Below are 20,232 nucleotides of genomic sequence, written 5' to 3'. Positions count from 1 at the left end.
ATCTTCAGTGGGGAACATTCCATCCTCCTAAATTGACTCTTCTCAAAACTGAACTGGACAGGCCTGGTTCTAAAACTGTCAGCAGAATGGGGCACCTGTATTGACTGGTATTGTAAAGCTTCCAAACATCATCAGGAATCTGGAATGTAGCTGAGGCAAACAAACAAAAAAAGGGCTGCTGAGGCCACTTCTCCCCTTCTCTGTCCCCTTTGTCTCACAGCCTCTGGGCTTGGTTCCCACCTCTGGCTCCACTTTCCTTTATTCCCTGCACTGCCTCCTTACTTCCGTATGTTCCCTCAGGCTAATCCTTTCACTGAACTTGCCTTTTCCTCTGAAGGAACCTTCCCCTCCTCTCCTGGACCTATTAATATGTGTCTCTCTGAGGATCCAAATGAACCCCACATTGCCTTTGTTCCCTGGAACAAAGCCAAATTGTGAGCCATAAAGAGTTTTCTAAAGTGGCCGAGGACTCCCGTAAGGTTTGCTGAAGAATTTCACAGTTATTCCAACTGACCAACCTGGTTTCTCAGATTTATAGTAGTCCAGGTGCTTGTTGGGGAGGGCCAGGCCAAACACTGGATGAAACTAGCCCACTGGGACCACCCTGAGGGGGGATTTAGGGAAACAGACCCCTAATTTTTGGCAGGATGCTAGAATGCTGTACCCACCAATGATGGTAGCTTTTACTTAAGCCTGTTGATTGGAACAAAATTCAGGCTTGCACACAAAAGCCTGGTGAACCTGTTCATGACTATTACAATCAACTCCAAATTGTCTTTAAAGAAAATTCTGGTCTTCCTTTAGGTGTGGAATGCCCCCACGTAGCATTAAACTCTATTTATTTATTTATTTATTTATTTATTTATTTATTTATTATGTTTATTTTTGAGGGGGTTGGGGGGACACAGATTCGAAGTAGGCTCCAGGCTCTGAGCTGGCAGCACAAAGCCCAAGGCGGGGCTTGAACCCACAAACTGTCAGATCCTGACCTGAAGTTTGGAACTTAACTGACTGAGCCACCCAGGCACCCTTAAACTCGATTTATTAATGGGCTGAACATGGATATTTTTGTTGTTGTTGTTAAAAGGACCAGGATGGAATGGGAAACTGCACACCCCAGATTTAACGGGGCAAGCCAGCTCACTTACGCTCTAGATGAGTCATCTAAAAGAAAAGAGTGCTACAATTCTCCATTTTCAATGCTGGCAAATGAATGCCCCTAAAGACAACCAACCCTCCCCTAGGATCTGCTATTATTGCAAAGGGCCAGGACCGTGGAAAAAGACTGTGACAGGCTGAAGTGCCACAGTCCCCTGCAGCCTTTGTACCCAGTGTCAGGGCCCCGAGGAACTACAGGGCTCTTCCCAAGCCTCTCTATCTATCGGCTCAGAGAAAGCACTCTCCTGATGGGCTGTCAGTAGGGACAAAGAGTTTCCTTCTCAGAAACTGCACTCTTGTTGCTCAAGCCCCTGCTACACAGCAGCCGCTGTCTCAGAGTACAAAACCAGTTCAAATAGTGTGTGGGGGTGGGGTCTCTAATAAACCTCAGCAGTTTCCAGTCTCTGGAACCTACTCCCTTTTGTTTAGGTCCACTGAAAGCTACTCACCCTTTTCTCCTTATTTATTTATTGGGCTGAGATTTCTTAGAAAAATATCACGCCAGAATTTCTTTCTCCTTAAGAATCTGCCAGTGGTCATCAAAATAGCCAACCTGGTGAATTAAGTGACCCTTTGGCACCTATTATTTGCTCCCACTCTGACACCACTAGAGCTGTGTCTGGGGTTATCAATCCTTTGTCCCTGAGGCATTGGCCAGCATCCTTTTTATGGGCACGCTCTTCAACTGATATTGGCAGAATCCATAGTATACCTCCCATCGATTCAAATAGATCCCTCAAAACCTCCCCCTGCCCCAGAAATAATCAATATTCTATAAATAAAGTAGTCCTTCAAGGCATCAAGGCCATAAAATAGATGATTACAGGGATCAAGGCCTTCTTAGCCCCTGCACTAGTCCCTGTAACATCCCTGTTTTACTTGTGAGAAAACCCAATGGCTGAAGATGGCAGTTTGTCCATGACCTCTAGGCAATAAATATTATTATCCCTCAATACTGTTATTCCCAAGCTCCATATGCTACTGACATCTATTCTTACTAAAAGCAAATCCTCACTGTAGTTGACAACTGCAGTGCATTTTTCAGTGTTCTAGTTGAGAAGGATCTTTGTGGTTCTACCTGGACAGTAATACCCCAGGGTTACACAGAGAGCCCTTCTCACATTTTTTACACACCTTAAAGTTGATCTGGCTGTTTGTCACACTACAGAGATGATTTCCATCTCTGCTCCCTTTCTTTATAGAAAACAGCATCCACCTGCTTAAAGCTTTTGGCCTTAAAGGGACATAAAGCCTCCAAATAGAAGGCACCTGGGTGGCTCCGTCGGTTAAGCGTCCAACTTCGGCTCAGGTCATGATCTCGCAGTCTGAGTTCGAGCCCCGCGTCGGGCGTCGGGCTCGGTGCTGACAGCTCGGAGCCTGGAGCCTGCTTCAGGTTCTGTGTCTCCCTCTCTCTCTACTCCTCCCCTACTTGCTCTCTCTCTCTCTCTCTCTCTCTCTCTCAAAAATAGACTTTTCTTTAAAAAAGTCTCCAAATAGAAACTGCAGTTTTGAAATAAGGACTACATGTGGATCCAGGTAATTTTCATGGCATCCAGAACCTCCCCAAACCTAAACCTAACTGCCAATTAATGAGGTTTCTTTGGGCCTGGCTGGCTACTGTTGAAATTAGATTCCAGACTTCTCTCTTATGGCTGAACCTCTATATGCCTTACTAAAAAAAACAAAAAAAAAAACCAAAAAACAGACAGACCTGACCCTGTCATTTGGAAAGATCAAGATGACACAGCTAATGAGACTTTAAAGCAAAGAGTAATAAAGGCCCCCTGTTCTCAGATACCCTAATTATCACCTTCCCCTTTCCCTGTTTATATGTGAGAAGAAAGGGAATGCCTTGGAGTCCCCACCAAAACAGGGGACCATCAGCAGCCACATGTCCCTGTAGCACAGGGATACCCCCCTCTCGTCAGAGCCATTCCTGCCATTGTCCTTTTAGTTGACGCCATGGGACCCCCCTCTAAACATCATTTAGAAGCCTGAATCCTAAATTCTCCTCACCTCACCTCTGAGGACTTCCTCCTAACAGCTGCTCCTCCTACAACTTTCTCGCTGCAATGACCTTCACCCGCTGTTCTCTGAGCCTCCTTCCTGGATCAGACCTCTTGCAGTCACTTAATGCTGACGGATCACCACTGGACTCCCTGTGACCATGTATAGGAAACTCCTCTAACCAATGCAGATTTTCATGGTTTACTGAAGGTGCTTACTTAAAGGATGAAGATGGTAAATAGGATGGTATACCACTGCAGCTCCTTTTGAAGTCACTTTGGCAGTCCCTCTACCTTTGGCCCATCATGCTGAGTTATATGTTTTTACCTCAGCCGAGGGTAAAACCGCGAATCATGAAACTGATAATCTAGTTAGCCTTTGGAATACTTTGTGACTTTGGTATATTATATAATAATATTTGGTGTATTATTATATTCTGGGCATTCCAGAACCGACTCCCTAGAGGCCAAAAGAAACCACCTTGCTAATATGTCCACCAAAAATGCTGCTCTTAGGGAAACCAGTAGCCAAACCCCTGTCATGGTCCAAAGGGATGTTCTCCTAAACAATCATTTGGAAAAACTGACCAGAGATGCCCAACAGTTGGCCCCCAAAAATGAAAAACAGGACTAGCAATCTAATAATTGTTGGTTCAATAAAAAAAGAGAACTCTGGTTTGGACCAACTAACAATCCGGCCCTACCAGAAATTCTAAATTTCCTATCGCTTACGATTGCACACGTGTTAAACCATTGGTCTATTAACAACATGACAGCAGCTATGAACCAATACTGATGAGGAAATATATTTTTTTCCAAGTTTGAGAGAGAGCATGTGTGCACATGCGGGGGAGGGGCAGAGAGAGAGAATTCCAAGCAGGCTTCACACTGTCAGCACAGAGCCCAACATGGGGCTCGATCTCATGAACCAAGAGATCATGACCTGAGCCGAAATCAAGAGTCAGAAGTTTAACTGACTGAGCCACCCAGGCGCCCTGAGGAAATATTAAGACCACAAATGTGCCCACCTCCCTACCACAAAATGCAGGGAAATCTGTTTGCAATGCTGTAAGACTTTTTAAATTACCCAATGGGCCATTCGAGTCTTGGCAAGTGAATTCATACAGCTTCCCCCATCTCCTGGATAGTTTTATAGTCATGGTTTGTAGGTTTTCTCTCTGGACTGCAGCTTTCCCTTGCAGACAGACCATTGTTTCTTCTGTGGCTAAAATTCTGTTGGAAGAAAATAACCCTACCTGGGGGGATGAACTTCACAGTGATCAGGGAACCCGTTTTACCGGTCAGGTGCTTTGACAAGTCTGTGTTGTTTGGCCAGTTTTACAACACTTCCATTGTGCATCCCACCCACAACCCTCAGGTAATGGTGCTAATGGGCACTCAACTGGCAGAATGGGTAGAGACCCTCCCATTGGCTTGGCTGAGAGCACTGCCCTTGGTCCTTCCAAGTCTCAGATCCAGCCCTGTTGGGATGGTCACAGGGTGTCCAATGTGCTGCACTCCAGCTGGTCTTAAGGGTTAACTTGCTTCAGGTTAACCCATTCTTGCTGACCTAAGGCCCTTGATCGGTAGCAGAATTAATGTACTCTGAGATTTGCAGACCACTAGCCTGGAGCACAGAAGCACCAAAACTCTGCCAGGCCACAGAAGCCAGCAAGTCTGTTTGAAGCCGCCGCGGCTTTCTGATTAGCCTAGCAATTTTTCAAGCAAAATGTCTTTTTTTTTTTTTTTTTTTTTTTTTTAGGTCACACAAATGATTTTATCGACCTCCCTCTGTGTGTCTGTAGACCTTGCTCTGGTAGAACGCAGTATGCTTGCACATCACAAACATGAACCAGAGCCCCGAGCACTGAGATAATGTTTGTAGCTGGCATCATCCAGTCTGCACACGATGAGGGAATGTTGCAGGCAACTGCACTCCCTTTGCTGATTACCCTAAACCCTCTATAAACCCCCCTGGGCTAGGTAGAAACTTCGGAGTTGGCTTTTGGACAAGAGCCTGCCTTCTCCCCAGGTGGCCAGCCTTTTGAATAAAGCTTATATTCCTTTTCAATCAAAAGCTCATCTCTTTGAGTACTGGCATCTTCAGGGACGGGAAGCCCCACTTGGGTTTGGTAGCACTTTAACCCACCATTGATAAAAGGCATGCTTCAACAGTGGAGAGGCCTAATTGCTTCTTTAAAAACAGCCATGCTTCAGTCTTCTCACCGTGTATTACCGGAAGACAAAGACCTTGAGCATCACACGTTGCAACCTGGACTTTTTTCTGGAGGTGTCTTTTCCAATAGACAAGATTCTGTTCAACCTTGCCAGTAAGGCACTGTTGACCAATCCTGTGCTGACAAACACCAGAGAACAGACTCCTGGATCCACGAGACCCCTCTAAAGAGAGCACCACAGCCTGACTGGACCTGCACGCCATCCGATGACCTGAAAATCCGGATTTCCCGGCCCCGGAGCAGACGACATCTGATGAGATCTCTGGATCAGGCCTGTTAGAAGGTTCGGGGTTCACAGGAGTTTCTTTCATTTGGATATTAATGGACTCCTCTGGAGTCTTACCCGAAATTCATGGCTTCTGAATTTTCGACTTTACTGTATTATTAGTAATACACCTAAGTTCCAGCAGTTCTGAGATAACAATGCTGCTTTTCAACATCTTTGAAGTTTTGCTGTTTTGCAAAAAGTTCACCAGCTATTGCTTCGTGTTTATACCTGCACTGTATCTTCCCAAATGCACCTGGTTAATTCTTCCAGGAGGTTCCTGGGTTCTTCCAGAATATCCCCTATTCTGTTCCCATGAGTGCTTTCAGTGGGGGCTCCCAGGAAGTACACGTGACTCTGGGGTTTGTCCCCATACGAGGGACTTTCCTTCCCTGCGTGGGAGTAAGTGCCCACAAATATTTCTCATTGGCTACTTTCAGATCTAGGATCTTGTTTTAAAACCATCACATAATTTGGAACGGTCATGTTACTTTTGATTCTGTACTCGGTGCCTGTCAAACCTTTGTAAAAATGCCGTGACCAATAAGGACATGCTCTCTAGCACCTACAGTCTTGATAAGCATGGACTACAGATGGAAGTGGTCCTAGCGACTCGAACGGATCCCAGTAGTTTCCCATCTATACAATTTTCCACGGACGAGTGATGTGACACCCAGGAAAGATCCTTCCTGGCACTGAGGGACCAAAAAAGGCGACTGAATTGTGAAAACCAGACTCTTGCTCCGTGATGCATTTGGAGAAGGATCTTGATCAAAAGGGGGAAATGTGAAAATTAATAAAGGGACACCTCACTGAAATGGAGTGGGAATAAAATGGGGAACCATCCCACTCAATGTCAATTACAGGAAGAGCTGTTCATTATAGACCCCAACAGAAGAATCCTCAATTACAGGTCCCAGGAGGGAATGAAGTGCATTGCATCTCCTACAAGAAACTGACTATCTCAGCCACTGAGGAAGCATCACCTCCCAACTTCCTCCTCCTTCTCTATAAAATAACGTTCCTCTCCTTTGTTTACAACAGGACCTGCCTGTGGTGCTGCAGTGACTTGCATGTCCCAAATTTCAATTCTTTGTTATTCCTGAATAAACCCATTTTTGCTGGTAAGTAACTTTTATTTTTAAGGTTAACACAGTAACTACTGTCTATTAACTACCCCTCTCCCCGACACTGTCGGGGGGCACTCTGAATGTATTAGGAGCCCCCGTCCATAACCCTATAACACTCCCTATGTTATGGACAGGGAAACTGAAGCTGAGAGAGATTAATTATTTGTCTCAGGCTTGACATTTCAAAACCCCAAACCCAATAATCTCCTTCTTACTAATTCAAAGTTTGTTGATTTGAAGCGAAGATTTTAGGGCTCTTATCAGGGATTTCCAGGGCTACAGAAAACATCTTATTTACCCTGCTGCTAAGCTCCTGGGAATAACTGGCTTGCGGAAGGCTGGTTTTGAAGCTTTCAGAGGTGAAACAGGGGTTCTGATCTTTGCAAAGTGTGGAGGGGGAAACCCACACACAAGGAGGTTCTGATCTTTCCAGAGTGCTCCCTTCTCCAGGGTTATTAATGCATCGAGAGGGCTGGGAGACTGTTTTGTAAGCAAACTCAGTATTTTGCAGAACAACTCAGGCAGATACTTGTCAGAAGAAACAGCTGACAGTCGCCCTTCTTCAGAGAGAGAGAGCTCACGTCTGAAGGTTGCTCGGTGGTGGGGAGAAAGTGAGAGCTTTGGGACCCAAGATCACGTACTCTGGCTTCCAACTCTGCCACTTGGGAACCTGCCACCCTGGGAAGTCACTCCACTCAATCTCGGTCGCATTGCTTATTAAAATGGGCACAAGATGCCTCCCTGTACCAAGTTTTTATACAGATCGAATGAGACGGCATTTGTGAAAGCCCCTCGTGTTGTGGGCTCTTAACAAATCCAGTTCCGTTCCTGTTCTTTGGATACCTGGAGATGTGCCCTCTTTGAAATCACCATCTCCAGAGAAAAGAGTTGCAAAATACTCTTCAAACCAAGACTCAGAGAATAACCCTAACTGGCAAGACCCCTTCATGTCCTAAGAATAAGTCTGTTTTGGAGGATAATCAGCTGCTTCCAGAAGGGGTGCCAAGTGGATAAGGTATAGGACCTATTCCTGCTCTGAGCTTCTTCATTCTGTTATGCCCTCAGTTACCTAAGGAACGAGGAGGGAGGGTGATGATGGTATGGTATTCTAGAAACTGTGTGTTTCCTCCCTGGAGGCTACGGTAGCATCCCGTCCCTTTGCCTTCCCTTCTCCCTATGTCTCCTGGGGAGACACTCACGGATGGAGTAGGGATGAGCTAGTGCCCCATCACAGAGACACCGGAAACCCACAGTAGGTTGGGAAGGGTACCCGGAGGCTCCGTGCTGTTATGTGCTATTACAGAGAATATTAAAAGGATTAAATCTTTCTTCCTATTACACTCTGGTCCCAGCTGCAGCCATGCATGTTTATATATTTCAATGCAAAAATTGCAGTACTGTTCAAGGAAAGGGTCTCTGTTTTCCTGAAATCTATTAACGGAGATTAAACCCCATGGTTTTGTATTTTGGCTATTTAATTCATTCCCCGCCCCCCGGTTGAAAAAGCTGGGCCTATTTATACTCTTTGGTGTAAACTTTAAAGATGAACTTAAAGGCTTTTGTAAGGAAAAGAAATTCACCTACCTTTTTGGGACAAAACGGAAGCTGAAAATTACTCTGGCATTTACATTTCAAAACGTATCCCTTTCTCTCCAGATTACCCGCCAAGGCTTGAAGTCACCGTGCAATCCCTCTTCAGCCTGATTAGAATTACTGTCCTGACCAGCACAAGCCGCTGAGGGGGTGGGCGAAAAATAGATTCTCTCTGCTTCAGCAATGCCAAGAAAGAGACTGGACTTTTGGCACTGGCCAGCATGTTGCCCGCGGGCACTTGACATTCACTTTTTTGAATCGGAGAGGTTGGGTGATGCTGCTCTGCTCTCATCTTATCCCTGGGCTCCATGTCCAAGTCACTAAGGCTCAAATAGCCTCCCCACACCCATCCGGCCAGTAGTGGCAGGGCCGGACTCAAATCCTGCTGTGCCTGACTGCAGAGTGGTCCACGGTCAATGTGATGACACCTGAGTGCAGGTAGGGAAGCAGATCCTGGGTGATGGCGGCACTCGAGGATGTCAGACCCATCGTTGCTTAATGTTTGATGAACAAGCAAACAGACGCGCAGACGAGTGAGAGGGGTGTTCCATGCATTCCACCCCGTGTACCCCATCCCGATCCTCCCACGGCTGGGCGCATGGCTTCTCACGTGGGAGACTTCTGGCACACCGCGCTTACTTCTTGCAAAGCGCTCATTTAATGGGTTCACGTCTCCCACTTGCCTGTAGAACTTCTCTATATTCACGACTTCGTGGTAGGAGCTCGGCAAATGTTTGATGCACCGTATCAGGAGCTTCCCAGATGTGCTGTTCCTGCAGTACCTTCATGAATCACCCAAGATCTGGGGATAGTCTGCTTGGGAATGACACCTGGGTCCAGACGGGCACCTTGAGATTCTCAATGCTTTCTGCTTAGCAGGTGCTCTGAAAACTAAGAGCAGGCGTTGGTGGGAGGAGAGTCTGTGGTGGCCAGCCCAGCCCCAACAATACCTTTGAGACACCTGACAGATTGCATCTCCTGCCCTATGAAAGGCTTCTCCATATGCCCCGTCACTGAGGCTGAAATTCTCTGCTGCACCTTGTGCTTCTGTTGGTTCTCTTTTACTTTCATATAGTTAGATGCGGGGTGAGGGGGTCTCAGTAGATGTTACCTCCACTGTAGGCCTCCATTTGTCCTTGCCTCTTAAGCCCACTGCCCTGCTGTGGTTAGCCGCTTCTCCCTTCGATGCGTGGATTAGTTGTGCCACACCTCACAGATTCTCCGTGCACCTTGCTGCCAAGGCTGATCTCCCTAAATCAGAACTCTCAATGTATATCCAGTCTTCTCTAAATCTGTCATTCACTCCACACTGGCAACTACTTAGCCAAGTAAAATCTCTTTTTCCCTTGAGATTCAAGGTCCGGACGCTCTTAGCCCTATATATTCCTCATACCTGCTTCATTCTCCCACTGGAGCCCCCTGAGGGCAGGATGCTGGCTCCTGAGTATTTTTACATTCTTTGCAGCATCTTGAACAGTGTCTTGGGTGTAGCAGGATCTCAGCGACTATTTGTTTCCATTAATGTAACTTAGCCTAACATCCAAGGCACGCAGTGGACCCCAGGGCCAAGATTCTGGACCAGGTCTTCAAGCAGACGGCTTGCCAACACCCAGAGAGAAAAGCAGCGAGCAGGCATTTGCAAAAGGATGAAGAGGGACGGATCTGACCGCATCAGGAATTCTGCTAGGAGGAGACCATTCACTTTACTCTGAATTTACTGACGTAGCTCAGTGCCCTTCTCCCCCACTCGATTTCTACCAGAAGCCTTGGGCTTCTCCACAGACACCAATGCGGTTCTACACCCTGGGCTTTGTCATGTTTCCCTTATCCAGCTGAGGTACCATAGTCCATTTAACCCCACTTTGGTCTTCCTTAATTTCTTGGCCCCACACTCCTTCTACCACACCTGCCATTGATACAACCAACCGCGTGTTCCCACTTCTACTCCAAAGCTGCTGGGGAAGCTCACGGAGCCACGCTGACCCCTGACACTACAGTCCCTGCTCTATCAACTCCTTTCCACTGGCATTTAAAGCAACAGGAAAAAAATAATCTCCCATTCACTTCTGGGCCCTACCCTCTCTCCTTATACTCTTCATAGCTAATTACAGTAAAACCTTGGATTGGGAGTAATTTCTTCTGCACAAGACATCAAAACATTTTTAATCTTTAACTTGATTAATGAGCAATGTCTTCCAATAGGAGTAGTACCTGATGCTGCACATCACATGATCACAACTGAGCCAATGGTTCTCTCTCTCTCCTACCCCTCCCCCCGTTCTCTCTGTGGGATGGTGGGTGATCCTCTCCCACGCTCAGATGCTCGGTCTCAGGCCATGATGTTTGGCAGAAATCAGTGATTTTTCAGAACATTGGAAGGTGCCTGCAGCTGGCTCTAGTGTATTTTTTGTCACTTCAAAGCACCTCGGGACAGTCCTTTGCTTCTCCATCAAAGAGTAAGCTTAGGAATGCTCTGCTTCATGCTAGGTCAGGCTGCCTGCAGATAGAGACCCTTTCCTCTGCTGCCTTATTGCCAGTTACATTAAATACTGTATATGACAAGAGTTTATCAATACTGTACTGTAGTCAACATCTGTTAGTGATAATGAAAGCTGTCCTACTCAATAACCCTTCTCTCTCTTGTTGCCCTCGCACCAGCCACGAAGGTTTTCAAAGGTAAGTGCAGGTTCATTTGTTTATTTTTCTCTGTATTTTCTACTTTCTCAATTATTTTGTATTATATCACAGTATTGTAATCATTTTCATATGAATATCTTTGGGTTGTGGAATCACCTGAGTTTCCATTATTTCTTATGGGGAAGTTCGCTTTGATATATATGCAAGTGCTTTGGATTACAAGCATGTTTCTGGAATGAATTATGCTCGCAAACCAAGGTTTCACTGTATCTGGAAAGAGTGATCTCCCCATGCTGCCCCACTTCCTCACGCTCTCCAAAGGGTGGTGCATCAGAGACTGGCCACTGGCCACAAGTGGCTACTTAAATAAAAATCAGTAATTAAAATTTATAGAAACCAAGTACTCAATAGCCACATGTGATGCAAATATAGGGCATTTCCATTATTTCAGAAAGTTCTACTGGACAGTGCTGGCCTATGCCACTCCCAAAGTCCTCTCCCTCCTAGTCTTCCTGTTTTAGTAGGTAATGTCCCCATTCATCATGTGATCCAAGCCTTTGTAAGGAGCTGTCATTGTGGTTTCTTCCCTCTTACATACTGCAGCAGGTACACTTTCACTCAGAGACCAGGCCTCGAAGGTTCTTCTTCCACCCGCCCCTCCCCAGCCCAGGCCATCAGCTACTCTGTTAGACCAGCGGCTTACAGTTCAGTCCGTACATTCTCATTGTCCATACAGTGGACCATGGGCATTCCTCCAAAACACAACAATCTGGTTAAAGACCATCAATGACTTCGTTTACCTGAGAGAGAAAGGTCAAAGCTATTGACAGGGCAGCAACCCTTCCAGGTCATGTTCTGACGGCCACCCATCCTGTCCCATCTTTGGCCCGTGCCTGCTTGTCCTGCACACTCTAGCCACACTCGACTTCCTGTGGCCCCAAACATGGTGCTTCCTCCCAGGCTTGGACTTCCGTAAGTCCCTCCATTATAGCCCTCTCTCCTTGCTCATCTACATAACTCTTGCTCAGTCTTCATGTCTAAGGTAGACGTCACACTGTTTCAGACCCACACCCCCGCCCCATCCCAAGGCAAGGTGAGGTGGCTCCTCCACGTGTCCCCAACTGCACCTGTGTAGACACCATCGCCAAGCTGTGATGCTCTACTGAATTCCCATTACCCATACAGGGCCCAAGCACAAAGGTCGACAATGTCATGGAAGCCGATTTCTTGGCTGACCCCTCATTAACATTAACTGGTGGTTAATCACATCAGGTGCTGCTGCAGGAAATGGAATCAGGCCAACAGCAAAGACTTCTTTGATAAGCTGCTTTTAAGTAAAAGATGAAGCTGTCCTATCCTGCTAGAGCAGAGTTCTCCAGACTGATTTGTGACCCATGAATGGGCAACAAAATCAATAGACTGTGTCATGACCAACTTTTTCAAAAGCATGAAACAGAAAAGAATACACACATATATTAAGGGTATTTTTTGTGTGAGATTTTTGTTCCAGCTGTATTAATGCATATGTATGTGCACACTGGCCCATAATGTAAAACTTCTCTGTGGCTGGGGATCAGTCACAGAAGTTGAAAAATACCACTATAGACAATGCCTGGTTGATTATTCCTGGGGCAGACATATAAATAATGGAATTGCATGAGGGCAACATACAATGATCCTAACAGTGTCACATTATATGAGCTCTATAATTTTCCATTCTGTCTTCAAGTACCCTCTAATTTTCATTAACATTTCAGAAATATTTTACAAGCCTTTTTTTTTTTTCCTTTTATGCCATCAAATTATTCTGAAGGGTAACTTTTTTTTTTTTTTACCTGCTATATTGAGTCTTTAAGCGTCTGTTTAGAGGTGGAGATTCTCCTACAACAATCCCACAGATGGGGGATTCCCACCTTCCCTGGTGAGCTCGCAAAATGACTACTAGGAAGTCATACCCACTTACCTGGGTATGGTCAACGGAGATCTGAACCCACCGGGTGTGCTCGATAAACGTTAGTGCGCTGAATGAATGTATATGCGAAGTGGTTTCACTATTTACAGAAATAAGGGTCCCCAACTTGCTACCTGACGTTACACATTCATGTATCTATTTATCCATCCAAGTTAGGGCAACAGGGGTAAGGCAGGATGATGCATGCAGACTTCACCCTCCCGAGAAGAAGAAAAGAATCAACCTAACGATTACCCCATGATTATGGAGTTCTACAGGGCACTACAAGTTCCCAGAAGGCCCAAATGTTTTAGTTTGAATTCCTACTAAACTTGTCTTAACTGGGGATCTTCATACCTAGAGCATTTCTGTTTTCCACAAAATCGACCTAAGATAAAAATGCCATTTAGGTCTCCCTAGTTACCCACCTACATGGATTGATAATCATCGGGAGGACTCTGAGACCCTGTCCTGGGCACAGCAGGATGGATCACAGTGACTGACTAGAAATATCTGGCTACAGGTGGAGAAGGGAAGTGAGGAGGTGCACACACCCTGTACTTATCATTCTCCAGGAAGGACCTTGTGAGTGGATCCTTCATATTCTTCCATATATTATACAGGAATTCACCTCATTATAAAAGTAATAGGTACATATGGGGCACCTGGGTGGCTCAGTCGGTGAAGCGTCTGACTTCAGCTCAGATCATGATCTCACAGCTCATGAGTTCGAGCCCCGCATCAGGCTCTGTGCTGACAGCTCAGAGTCTGGAGCCGGCTTCGGATTCTGTGTCTCCCTCTCTGTCTCTGCCCACCCCCCTCCCCCACCACTTGCACTCTGTCTCCCTCTCTCTCAAAAATAAGTAAACATTAAGAAAAATTTTTTTAAGTCATAGGCACATATATATTCATTCAAAATTTTAAAACCTCTAGAAAATATTATTTATAACATAATATTATTCAAAGACAATGATATACCATGTTTGTGTTTAGCTTTCCAATATTTTTCCATGCTTATACTTTAAAAACACTTTAGTATATCATAGACCTTGTCCCCCCTCCACATGTCATGTGCTCTTTCCAAGTCTATAAATACCTTTCAGAATGTTAAAGGGGAACATAAATCTTAGTGGGATTCCAGATCATAATGGATGTAACTAATTCCAGGCTGCTGGACATTTGAGTTATGGCCAATTTTTCATTTTTTACAAACATTTTCATAAACATTTTCTATAGCTAAGTCTTTGTGCTCATCCACAGTTATATACTTAGAATGAGTAGTTTAATTTTTACACTGAAAATACAGGCCATGGTTATCTCCCTTTGCATATTTATTTACCATTTAATGCCCATTAAAGAAGACCACTATTATTCAAGGAAAAAAAAATGTTACCCTGTCTTGATCTTGGCTTTGACACAGGGATGTTCATAAAGCAACAGAGGTCTAAAGGGAGAAGGGTCAGGCAAGCCTGGCAGCTGGGTTACCTGGCCAGCCTTTTCTGCTTCGCCCCAGCCTGTCCCAGGACCCAGGGAGAACCATGGAATATCCCCATCCTATGTTTTCTCAACTTAAAAATGTCAGGGTTAGACTGAATTCTTTTTATCCATACCAAACCTTGGAATACAGCTTCTGTAGCATGAAGCTTCTGTTTCCCATCCTGGAAACCCAAGGTAAATAAACTCAAGCAGTTTGGAAAAATTTAAAGAGATCAAAGTTTCCATTTGTGAGACATTGTCAGAAGACTTCTCTGTCCTAGCTGGCAGCCCATAATCGAAGCATGTCACAAGCTGCTCGGGGGGTTGCTCAACGAGGGAGCCACCTTATACCATCAAATGGTTTTCTCTTTGGTGCCATCACTTTCCCTCCTTATGCTGGTGAGAATCCAGGGTGGCACCAAGACAGGGATTATATAAATGAAAACTCTGTGGTATCCAGAGACTGCATAGGTCTAAATACAGAGCAAAATTTACAGACTTAAGGTTTCTCTTGTTTATTAATAATTATACTTCATAGAAGAAAGAAAAAGACAAGCTCAAGAAGTGGGACAAATTCACGCATATTTACTCACCTGGTCATAAGCATCCAATTCATTATTGAGGGAATAAAGAGCATACATACCCAACAAACGGAGGAGGAGGAACAGGACTCCCAGGGCGTAAGACTTGAGTTCAGGGCTGACTGTCCTACATGCAAAGAGATGAAGAGGAAAAAAAAGATCCTTATCACTCCTCTTCAATTAACAGACCCCAGAGTCATCCACTGCTGTCCATCAGAGCCATTCTCTAGAAATTAATGGTTTTTTCTTTTTTTTTTTTTTTTGCTTTCTCTGTCTAAAGTCTGATAAATAACTGCACTAACAAGATAAGTTTAGGAAATTAACAGTGGGTTTTGTTTTTTTTTTTAAATAATAAGGCTAATCTTGTCATTGGGAGGAAGACATGCAAATGTGGTCCCTAAAGTCTTCATTTAAAGGCATTTTACTTTTGCCAGGACGGGCAAAAATCTTAAGTTGATAGAATACACATATTGGGGAAGTATCAACTGGGAAGACCATTTCTCTGAACGTTTCTCAAACAGCCAGTGCTGTGAACACCCTTGTCCTTCTCAGGTCATTTTGTGATATCAACCAGATGATCGTGGCTTGACACCCCAGATGGGCCACTTGCAGAATAATCCATTTGACTATATCCAGTTTCAATACCCCTTGGTCATGGTTCTTTGTTCTGAATGGACTCAATCACCCTGGCTTTGGTTTATCCAGAATAGTCCCTTAGAATGAGCCTCTCGCACATTTTCTAGCACACTCTCAGAGTGTAACATTTTCTGGGATAAGCGTGACAGTAGACGGGGTTTAGAAATAATGACCAATTCTAGACAGAGGGGCCCTCCTGGCTAATAACATCTCTTTCGTAATGCCTCTTACTCTTGAAACTAGTATTAATTCAATGCTTGTCCTCTCTGGGCCCAGGGACTCTTTGTATCTTGTCCATTGTGAGTGCAGTGATGATGTACTGAGTAACATATATGTGGGTGGGTCGGTGGGGTGAGCACATGTCTCCCACTCATGACCCAGACCGGCCCTATCTCTGGTGGGGTGGCGAGGGAACATGAAGAGAGAGGTATTTGACGGACTACATACACGTATCCTTCAGGTAATCTTGGACACCACAGGCAGAGAAACTTCCTCTTATCCCATTCCCACTGGGAGTCCCTAGGGGAAATGGGGAGGTAAGCACAGTACTATGTCTCCTGGAAGGACCTGGTTAGGCCTAGAGCCAGTCCAGTGTGGCTGAGACTTTGTAAATACCAGGAGCACTTCAATATGGCTGAAAGACCAGGAAGGCTCATGCAATACAGGGAGGACGTAGGCAATCAATTCTGTAGGAAATAAATGTTAGAAACAAAGTTACATTGCAATAGGATATCTAAGTCCACTAGGATATCTAGTACCCAGGACTTAGTAGATAGATAGATTGACTGATAGATTGAGAGATCATTTATCTATTAATCTATTTTAGCTAGAATTAGATTCTAGCTAAATGACCCCAGGAATCATTCATCCAAACACCCAGTGCCATCCATCCAATGACCTGGTTTGAGCCTCAGTGGGCATGTCTTTGGCTTGTTGGTAGAGTGGACCAAAAGACACTGTCAAACCAAAACGAACAGGGGCGCCTGGGTGGCTCAGTCGGTTAAGCGTCCGACTTCGGCTCAGGTCATGATCTCGCGGTTCATGAGTTCAAGCCCTGCATCGGGCTCTGTGCTGACAGCTCAGAGCCTGGCGCCTGTTTCAGATTCTGTGTCTCCCTCTCTCTCTCTGACCCTCCCCTGTTCATGCTCTGTCTCTCTCTGTCTCAAAAATAAATAAACGTTAAAAAAAAAATTTTTTTTTTAAATAAAAAAAACCAAAATGAACAGAGATGTAGGTTTTACAATCTTGGCCATATTTCTAAGATTTTCAGTGAAAACTATAAACGTGTTATTCTTGGGGAAACACCCCTTTCTTCTCAATTGTAAAGAGTGGGATACAGGCAAGTAGGTTAAGACTTTCATGGAGTGATGGGGAAACCACTCTCTGGCTGATTCAGCCAGATACATGTACAATGTCAATGATGAGATCGATGTTTCTGGACAGAAACACAGCCAGCTCTCTTTAGAATGTGCATGTTACAAAATCCAAGTTCTTCGGAGCTATTATTGGCTCCACGGTTCTGGTTTTTGCATACCCACTTGAAGGTATTAAGTTGAAAGACACATAAATAAAAGCAAATTCTCCTTTTCAAGAAAACGTGCTGGCGTAATGAGCTAGAATATTTATCACTTGAAATCTGATTTCCTTTTAGCTATCATGTCACTAGGAATAAAATGAGCAAGGTGCTAGGATCTCTGTTCATATCCTGTTGAGGAACTTATTCCCATGGGGGAAATCTTGCTTCTCAGATCTACTTAGGAAGAAATGGAGAGTTCAGGTCTGAATGTTATGGAAAGTTTCGGGCAAGGCCAGGGATGGGATCTGAGGTCTACCACTTACTAGCTGACGACCTCGAGAATACTGCTTGCTTAACCACTCCCCGGGCCTCCTCCTCTGTAAAAGGGGAATGGCAATAAGGACGTAAACGTAATTAAAACAGGAGCTCAGTGCTGGCTCTGAAGGGGGGTGCAGCGGGTGTTAGCTTGTATCCTCACCTGTGGATGTTCTGAGAGCTGCTTTACGTGGGCTACGGTGGGGCCATCACTCTGGAATGGGGCAAGGGCCGGCATATACCTGGAAGGTGGCCTAGACTGTGCCCTTGTGCCTGCCTGGAATACCTGTGATGGCCAAATGGACTGGGACAGTGACAGAATAAGGTGCTACCCTGGCCATCTCGACGGGGACAACGTGCGAGCCTGGGCCTCCAGCAGGCCCCGGCAGAGCACAGGGTTATGTGATGGCCGAGGCCCAGCCTAGGTCACGTAGGCCATCTGTTGCTGATCTATTTAAAGGAATCAAATGTTTCCCGAAAATCCCCAAGAGCTGTTTCTCAAGCTGAGATTTCGAAGTGATTAAGATTTCAACTTTCTGTGTTTGGTGTGCCAGTCACAAACAGTGAGCTGGTTTTTGCACAGAAGTCATGGGGAGAGGAAACAAAGGGACTAGTCACTGCTCATGGCCGTGAAGGTCATTGTTCCTGAATCTTGGCACCTTTTGTGGGTGACCAACACAATACAACTTCATAGGGATTTCTAAATGAAAAGTCACCCATAACACAGCCATACCTAGGACCTGACGGGTTTTGTCCATATCCATGCTTGACACAGTCAACCTCTGTATAGAATTTAAATGCAACAGTTCACTTCTTAAGGACTTTTCACATTCTTAAGAATTTTTCATTATTCCATTGAGCTATGGTACAGTACTGTAATTTAATTCATTATCCCAATTCAGGTTTTTCTGCTATTATAGCTAACATTGTAATAAAAATCTGCCTGCCCTGAGCTGTTTTTCTGGGAGGGAAGTATTTTCCTAAGTGTTGAAGGGTAGGGTTACCTCATAAAAAAATCTGAACATTTTTATGACTCCTGATTCACAATGCTATATTGCTTCTTTGAAAGGAGTGATAGGCTTTTCAATGCCACCAGCCATAGGTGATTTTACCCAGCCCAGTTTTGCCACAGCCTCGCAAGCGCTGGGTGTGAATGTTGAAAATTGGTTTTTCAAGTTTAGAAAGTATAAAATGGCAATTTGCTATTGTTACCTTAATGCTTCTGCACATTAACAAGGCTTTGCTAATGACCTTCTAGATGACATAAGGGCTTTGGAGAAATGTTATTCCTCAGGAATTCAGAACAGAGATCAGGAAACATGGTAGGCATGGGGAGAAGGGGAGCAAAGCTGGATACAGAAGCTGGGAATGTGCATTTGTACAGGTCAAGTTCAAGTAGTTCATTCTTGCTTGCTTCTAGCCCCTGGGAGTACCCTGGTCTGTGTAGATAGCTGCATCCCAGTAAGGTGGGTCTGTCTGTTTGGGGTCACTTCCTCCAGTTCGAGACAGACACTGGGGGCCGGAGCATCCCATTTCTAGGTTCCTCACCCAAATCTAGGTAACTTTGGAAACGTAGAAGTTACTCAGAATATGACTCCACAGTTCACCTTTGAGGCACCTCACTCACCGCCAGGACAGGTCCTGAGAGACCAGATTATGGGTGGTTCCGGACAAGCGCAGCCACTGCTGGCACATGCATGGCCTCGGTGGGACCCACATCACTTCTAGGAGGCTGGCAGGATCATGACATTGCTCCCGGGCCCGAACTCAGACACGAGTCTGAGCGAAAATGTGCCCAAGGTCACGTGGCTAATCAGTGGATGAACAGGGGTTGAACTTGGGGGCTTGGCTAGTCCAAGGCCATTTTCCTTTTACTCCAACACTGCTGCTCTGTCTAAAAATCAATGTAGGACCACATTCAAAATCGCCTGCAGGATCTATTCTTGGGAGGATGTGAAAGTATCATCTCCCTTGGGGCCATGCTTTCCGGTCTCTATCAAATGTAACTGATTCCTATCAACCTGGGGAAGCTGGCTTGTAAGACTCATGCCACGCCCGAAGTTCGGACCTCCCAGAGAACTGCAGACAAGCACCAGATGGGGACGGGGAGGGCGAAAGGTGAGCCTGGCCTCTCTAGTCCCTGGGTCCAAGCTTACCTGATAAGGATGATGACTGAGGGTGTCTGCGCCATTGCCCCGATCATACTGCAGACACACATCACACACAGGAAGGTGAGGAAGGCCTCTTGGCACCCGGGACTGGGGCATTTTCCGGGAACCACAGTTGTGTTCTCGGCCGGGACGGTCGTGAGGCACGCACAGCCGGTGAGATTCTGAAATGGAAGTATTCAGCCCTCTTAACGGGGGGTATCTCCAGTTTCCAAATCCAAAGCCATCCATCAGATGGAGCTGTCACAGCCTAATTATGCATTCTGTGGCATTCCATTAATTAGGCCTGAATAAACGAGTTAGCTTTTTAAGGAGGCTGCGAAACACATGCAAATAAAGGAATATTTACGGGGAGAAGAGCCAATTCCCCATCTCCTGTGTATTTCATCTCCATGCTCAAGAATCCCTCGATAGGCTGTACCCTAGACAAACATGTCCCCTCCCGCCCCAAGTACTGTGGAGGAAACTGTGCCTCCACAATAGGATAAAACATTGCCAAATTAACCTTATAATTACTTGCCAACTTGTCCTCTTTCATGCAGTTATAATTACAATGAAGTGTA

General features: G+C 45.3%; 1 protein-coding gene across 1 annotated transcript in view; it reads right to left on the bottom strand.

Moving 5' to 3' along the window:
* The window catches only part of SLCO3A1 (solute carrier organic anion transporter family member 3A1), a 298,024-nt gene that overhangs the window by 13,662 nt on the left and 264,130 nt on the right, over positions 1-20,232 (bottom strand). Inside the window, exons 8-9 of the mRNA XM_040493405.1 lie at positions 19,658-19,833; positions 15,097-15,161 (exon numbers count right to left, since the gene is read on the bottom strand). Of these exons, the coding sequence (XP_040349339.1) occupies positions 15,097-15,161; positions 19,658-19,833 (241 nt within the window). The remainder of the gene's footprint in view (positions 1-15,096; positions 15,162-19,657; positions 19,834-20,232) is intronic.

This window comes from Herpailurus yagouaroundi, unplaced genomic scaffold (assembly GCF_014898765.1).
Source record: "Herpailurus yagouaroundi ecotype Mexico unplaced genomic scaffold, PumYag 185, whole genome shotgun sequence".
Classification (NCBI taxonomy): Eukaryota; Metazoa; Chordata; class Mammalia; order Carnivora; family Felidae; genus Herpailurus; species Herpailurus yagouaroundi.
The sequence above is the reverse complement of the archived record's forward strand: the minus strand, read 5'-3'. Positions and strand labels throughout refer to the sequence as shown.